The sequence below is a fragment of the Somniosus microcephalus genome, chromosome 15 (genome assembly GCF_052327205.1).
Source record: "Somniosus microcephalus isolate GS21.2 chromosome 15, FLI_Smic_1.0, whole genome shotgun sequence".
Lineage (NCBI taxonomy): Eukaryota > Metazoa > Chordata > Chondrichthyes > Squaliformes > Somniosidae > Somniosus > Somniosus microcephalus.
This window is the reverse complement of record NC_141001.1, coordinates 54,750,661-54,757,088: the sequence shown is the minus strand read 5'-3', so window position 1 is coordinate 54,757,088 and position 6,428 is coordinate 54,750,661. Positions and strand designations below refer to the sequence as shown.

The 6,428-nt window shown below is 44.4% G+C and overlaps 1 protein-coding gene across 1 annotated transcript in view; it reads right to left on the bottom strand.

Moving 5' to 3' along the window:
* Window positions 1-582: 582 nt before the first annotated feature.
* Window positions 583-6,428, bottom strand: part of ctsd (cathepsin D) — a 28,438-nt gene continuing 22,592 nt past the window's right edge. The window contains exons 6-9 of the mRNA XM_086007817.1: window positions 5,980-6,102; window positions 4,211-4,355; window positions 3,659-3,757; window positions 583-1,424 (exon numbers count right to left, since the gene is read on the bottom strand). Of these exons, the coding sequence (XP_085863943.1) occupies window positions 1,263-1,424; window positions 3,659-3,757; window positions 4,211-4,355; window positions 5,980-6,102 (529 nt within the window). The 3' untranslated portion in view covers window positions 583-1,262. The remainder of the gene's footprint in view (window positions 1,425-3,658; window positions 3,758-4,210; window positions 4,356-5,979; window positions 6,103-6,428) is intronic.

Here is a 6,428-nt window from a genome sequence, read left to right as displayed (position 1 = left end):
TACCACTTCAGCACTAAACACAGATTCACCATTAAATTTCCCACCCCTTTTAGGACAGTGAAGGAAAAGGGTTTGAAAAAAACTTCTAGTAGGGCAAAAGCAGTTCAAATTCATATATCAGTGTCCATATTCATCAAGTAGAATTCAAACTCCAGCCCCAGCAAGGCAAGAGAGCTGCAATTAAAGTTAAAGACAAACTTACTCCTTGTGTCTCAAAAAAATTCACATACAATGACTAACTTAGAATTACAATGTTACATAGGCAAATATGGTGGCCATTTTATGCACAGCAATATTCCATAAACAGCAATCAGACGAATGACCAATTAATGTTTTTGGTTCAAGGAGAAATATTGATCAGGAACACTCCCTGCTCTTCTTCAAATAGTGTTACAAGATCATTAATGTCCACCAGATCAGGCAGATGAGGCCTTGGTTCAACATCTCGGCTGGAAGGACGACACGTCGAAGCAGTGTTACATTGTCTGGAATAGTGTTTGAACCCAGACTCTTAGCCAAGAGGGCCATAGCTGAACTAAATTGATGCTCAATATTTGAAATGATACACATGTACCCATGTGATAACATGTTATATTTGTTTATTTGATTCTATCCACTTCCTTTTGCAAGTTCCATTTTTTGCCTTACTTACTTTAGATTTGAGTGAATTGGCAAGAGCAAAAATTCAAAGTTTTCTCTCCCTCCCAAGTCATCACACTCTCACCTGGCACCTTGATCATTAGGACTAATATTCATTGCTGGACTGAGCTAGGGAGTACAAAATCCTTAACATATCAGTGCTGACATTTTTGCCTCCTTGAAAACAGTCACTTGACAAATAATCCTCCATTGTATTAAACACAGTACTTCTTGTAAAAGGGAGCAGAAAGGAGAATCTCAAGCTAACCAGACTTGGAACAATGAATAGAAACAGGTGACACCTCATCAAAAAAATGGAATCGTTACATCAAGGCAAATAGTCAGACCATAAGGCCTTAAAAAACAAAATAAAAACAAAAACAGTACCACAGTGAAACAGATCACCAACGCCCTGAACAGAGAATTTTACATTCCCATTACATCAATAACATTCTGCTCTTCATTAGCTTGAAAGTATTCAGCCCATACCCATCTGTCGTCAAGCACTTGGAAGTCATGTACTAGCCTAAGGGATTCTCATCATTACTATCGCAAGTTGGTTTTGAACATTAGTGCACTTCAACTTTTAATATTCTATTTTATTGTTGATATGGTAGCCATGGTTACACAGCCTTTGCAAATCCAACTCGGTTATTCTCTCGGTCAAACTCGGTATAGTACTGCCCAATAAAGACATCTCCAAGTATCCACAGTGGGCCAGCGGGAGGTGGAATGTCAAGGGCCATGAATCCACTCAGACAGATGGTCACGCCAGCCTGCTTTTCCTGAAAGGTCAGGGAACAAGAGTATTAAATCACATCTTAATACAAAGACTTTTTCACAGCCTATCCCAAGCCAAAAAATCCAACAATTAAGCATCCACTCCCTCCACCACCAGCGTACGTGGCTGCAGTGTGCACTATCTATAGGATGCAGCTAGTCACCAAGGCTTCTTCGGCAGCACCTCCCAAACAAGCAACCTCTACCACCTAGAAAGGACAAGGGCAGCAGGTGCATAGAACCACCACCACCTCCAAGTCACACACCATTCAGACTTGAACACGTATTGCTGTTCCTTCATCATTGCTGGGTCAAAATCCTGCAAATTCACACCTAACAGAACACAGACTGCAGCGGTTCACGAAGAAACCCCGCCACCACCTCCCCCTTTTGAAGGGGATCTAGGGATGGGCAATAAATCCCAAGAATGAATAATTAAAAAAAAAAGACCCAGTAGCACATCCATTGAGGCACCTGCCTGAAAACTCCACATCTCTGGTTGACAGTTACGCAGATAGACCTGCCAGAGTTGTGGGCAATAGGACACTTGCCTTAAGCTGGATTACCAGGTGCAGCACCTTATGATGGTAGATACTGTGGGCTGGATTTTCATTGAGTCGTCGGGTAGGAGGCGGGACTACAACTTTCGGGGTTGTAGTCCCGCCTCCATCGAGTTCTAGCCAACCCATGTGATTTTGACTTGATTTCCTTGTTGAGCCCACCCAGCGGGCTCAGCAGGTGAATTAAGGGCCACCCGGCAACAGGTGGCATCACAGACTGATATTTCATCTGTCAAGACCTTTTGACAGATGAAATATCAGCATTTCACAGCTGTTTGAAGCTGTCAAACACTGACCTCCTCTAACTTGGCATGGTTTGGAGCCATCGGGAATCCCACACTTCAACATTAAAAATAGGGATTAGGCTAAAAACTGCCTGTTAACAGGCAGTTAATTGGCACTAATCCCCTTCCCGCCTCGGGGAGGCGGGTCCCAGTGCGGGTCGGGTACCCGCCTCCTTTGAAACTGGCATGGAGGCAGGTTGGGTGCGGGATGGGTTCGGGACCCCCGATTTAAGGATTTTAACCCCCCACACACCTCCAATCCTACCTCCATGGCCCAATGAAAATCCTGCCCTGTATCTTTCAAAAAAAGGAAAGATACTGAAGAACAAGTACATATCCGGAGAGGCAAGCTAACATATTGAAGGGTTGGGGATGTAGACAAGGACAGCCATCTTTAAATCATTTCATAAACATCACATCCTGGGGGTGAGAGAGAAGCCACTTTGGTCCACCTCAACTCGATCTGGTTGTAGAGGCTTAGGGGTCGATTTTGTGTGCCGTGGAGTCGGGATTGGAGGCGTGCGGGGGGGTTAAATTCCCGAATTTGGGGGTCCCGACACCATCCCGCCCAAAACCCGCCTCCATGTAAGTTTCAAAGGAGGCGGTTACCTGCCCCGCACTGGGACCCGCCGACCCGAGGCGGGGAGGGATTAGTGCCAATTAAACAGGCAGTTTTTAGCCTAATCCCTATTTTGAAGGTTGTTGTGTGGGATTCCCGACGGCTCCAACCCACGCCAAGTTAGGGGAGTCGGGCCGTAGGTCTTGGAGGGGTCGAGATGTCAGTGTTCAGGTGAGTGATGGGTGCATGAGTGCAAAGGTAAGTGTGTTTGGTGTGTCTAAAGTTTGTGAAGAAGTTTAAATTACCTGTACTTACCTTTACAGCCTTCCTTCCTCTAGGTTTCGGGAGTCCATCATTCAGCCGGCACAGAAAGCAGAATGGCTGCGATCTGTCAAAAGTGACAGCCTGCAGCTTTCAGTGCCGGTGAGATTTCTAACTGAGTCTGCGTAGAAGGACTCAGGTTAGAAGCAAGACTGTCAGTGTTTGGCAGCTTCAAAATGCTGATATTTCATCTGTCAACACGTCTTGACAGATGGAATTTCAGTCTGTGACGTCACCTGTTGCCGGGTGGCCCTTAGTTGGCCTGCTGAGCCTGCTCAACAAGGTCAATCAAGCTAAAATCGCATGGATTGGCCACATCGCGATGGAGGCAGGACTACAACCTGAAAGTTGTAGTCCCGCCTCCTTCCCGACTTCTGAATGAAAATCCTGCCCTTAGAAGCTGGACTATTTCTTCAAATGCCAGCAAGAGCGAAGTAAAGAGTGTATCTGTCTATTCCCTTCTGAATTAGTATCAGGAATCTTGCAGAAACTTAAACTTCAAAACAAGTACCCACCTTAAGGACATACTGCTCTCCGGTCAGAGTGAAGGTCCGCCCACCCAGGATAAAGTTGATGGGAGGGAGTGAGGCGACTTTGTTGCAATCCACTTTGTACTGTAGAGGGGAAAATATCCAAGTCAATGTTGCTTTCATTACAATTTATCACTTTTATTTGACAGAGCTGTGTGTTCTGAGAGCCTAGATAAATATCCCACACCATTAAAAAACATTTTTCTTCCCTTCACTTCTGAAGGCTCCAACTGTTACTGGTTCCAAATATCCCAGCAGCCCTCAGGAGCTGTGCCCAAGTGACTGTTCTTCACATGAGCTTAGTGGGTATCAAAAGGCTATTCAAATCATGGATGGCACGATAACTGTGCCTGGTCCCATCATCACCCAACACAGGCATTTTCCACCAGAGTTCGTGACCAAGACCCCAGGCTTATCTTTTCCCCGCCTCCCTAGTCCAGGGCACCTTAGCCAGTTGTAGCATCTAACTGCTGCTAAGACTGAATTTGGGGTGGGGAAGAGGCTGCGATTGCAGAAATTAAAGATGTAGATTCTCACCTCTCCTTGAATAAGTGGTACAGCTCCAATGTACTTCTGCAGGGCTTCAACTTCCATAGCAGGTCCAGTGATCAAAGAGGTTCCTGTGTCCACAATAGCTGAACAGCCTCCTTTACAGAGAGTCAATGTGTCACCAATAGCAATTCTATATCAAAAAGAAAGACAACACAGTAAGTGAAGAGGTGAGACCCAGCACACAAGTGTCTGACAGAAATGCAACATTAAACCCTCCATGTCCCAGGCAGAATCCATGTAGAATGTCAAAATATCTTGTTAAGGACCCAAATCTAATACTTTAGGCCTTACTACTACAACTTGCACTTATATATGATGCCGTTCCTGGACCAGTATCCAAAAAAAATTGGGAGTGTACCAAAATATGAATGTTATATTTAAAATGGAAACACAAGATCAGGGCTTTCAGGAAGAGATTGTGACGTTTAAATAAATCACTTTTTATAGTGTAAAAGAGCACAAGAAAATGTCAGAAGTGCAGGAATTTAAAATAAATGTTGAGGTTAATGATGAGCTTCAATTTCTACACTCTAAACGGTGTGGGATATACATTTCCCCAGTGAAATTAATAGATTTAACTGCAATTCAAACCTTGTGATACAACCATAAAATTATTCAATTAGGGAGCCCTATAATCTGACAGGCACCCACCCAGGTTTTTGGGAAATGTGGGGGCATGGGGCAGGGAAAGCTTATCCAAAGTGATAGCGAGATTAGATCTGAATTGCTCCAACATAGATATGACAAACCAAGTCCTACTTCTTGTGCTTTACATTTCCATGGTTCTAAAAACATTTGACCACTCCATAAAATATCATCTGTACACATTGGCCCATATTTTCCGACCCCCACGGGTGTGTATGAGGTGTATACGCGCCCATAGGGGCCGCGCAAGTTCCGGGTATAGGCATGCGAAGCACATGCGCTGAAACCCAGAACATGCAATCTGTCAGATCTAACGCATGCCCAAGAAAAGTGCCTCTGCAGGTGGAGAGTTGCACTATTTGCTCAACTTCCACCCACAGAAAGGCCATAGAATTCTTACATAAGCATACGCTTAAGCGTTTTAAAAAATAGAAAAATAAGATTTTCTCACTTATAAATTAAAAACCCTATCCAATATGGTAAGTTTATATTAAGACCCGTTAAACCATAAAAACCTTTTTTCAAAAAATTTAATTTTTGTTTAACATATTTAATGCCACTTTAATTAATTTTATATATGTAATGGTTTTTATTTATTTATTTCAGTGTGTTGGTACATTTTTGTAGTCATCCCCATTCATACTTTAGACAGCTCCGTGCATATGGAACTGTCTAAAGTATGAAGGGGGATTCCCTTCTTCCATTGGTTGAGCTGGCCCAAGTGATCCCAGGGGCGCTTGCGAACCACATGCGCCCGAGATACGTGGGCCGCTGCGCATTTCCAAGAGGAAAGGCCCAGGATCAGAAGCCTCTGTATCTCCGGGACCAGCAGGTAGGTTCGTAGATTTTTTTGCTGATCGGATGCATCCGCCCGCAGGAAGCCTCCAATTGGAAATTCACAGCCATGATATATGACACAGGTGGACTGTTTCAAAAAGAGATGAAGTTGAATAACCGTGCAGAGTTATCTCTTGACCCTTTATGTGCTGCATTACTGCCATGCAACACACTCTAGTCCATACCTCATGTCGTACATGCTGCACAGCAGAGCTCCAGATGCAAATTTTATTACTGAGCAATGCTAGTCCCAAGCACATGAATTAACTTACTTGTCCATTTGGACCTGCCAGTATGCTTGGCGGGTCACATTCAAGTAGTAGAATTCTCCAGTATAGTACTTGGGATCAGTGCCACCTAATAGAAGCTCACCTCCAGGCTGAGTGTCTGGATTCCTAGAAATGGAACAAAAACAGCATCTCTATCATCTCCAACTCAAGCTGAAGAACAATGCTACTAAATACAGATGGCAGATAGAAACTATCCTGACTGGTCCAGAGTTTTTTATACACTTCTCATGCGGACACTTAAGGGGCTAAATTCGGTTGATTTGCGCCTCCCGTTAGCGTTAATGGGGTGCAAATCAACTAGCGCCTGGGCGCGTTGCCACTAACACTTCCCGTAAAATTCACCAGGTTAGCGGTGGCGCTAACTGTTAGTGCCGTGCGGCACTGTGCCGCCGGCGATGGCGTCATCGCCGTGCGCAGCACCCCGGCTGTAA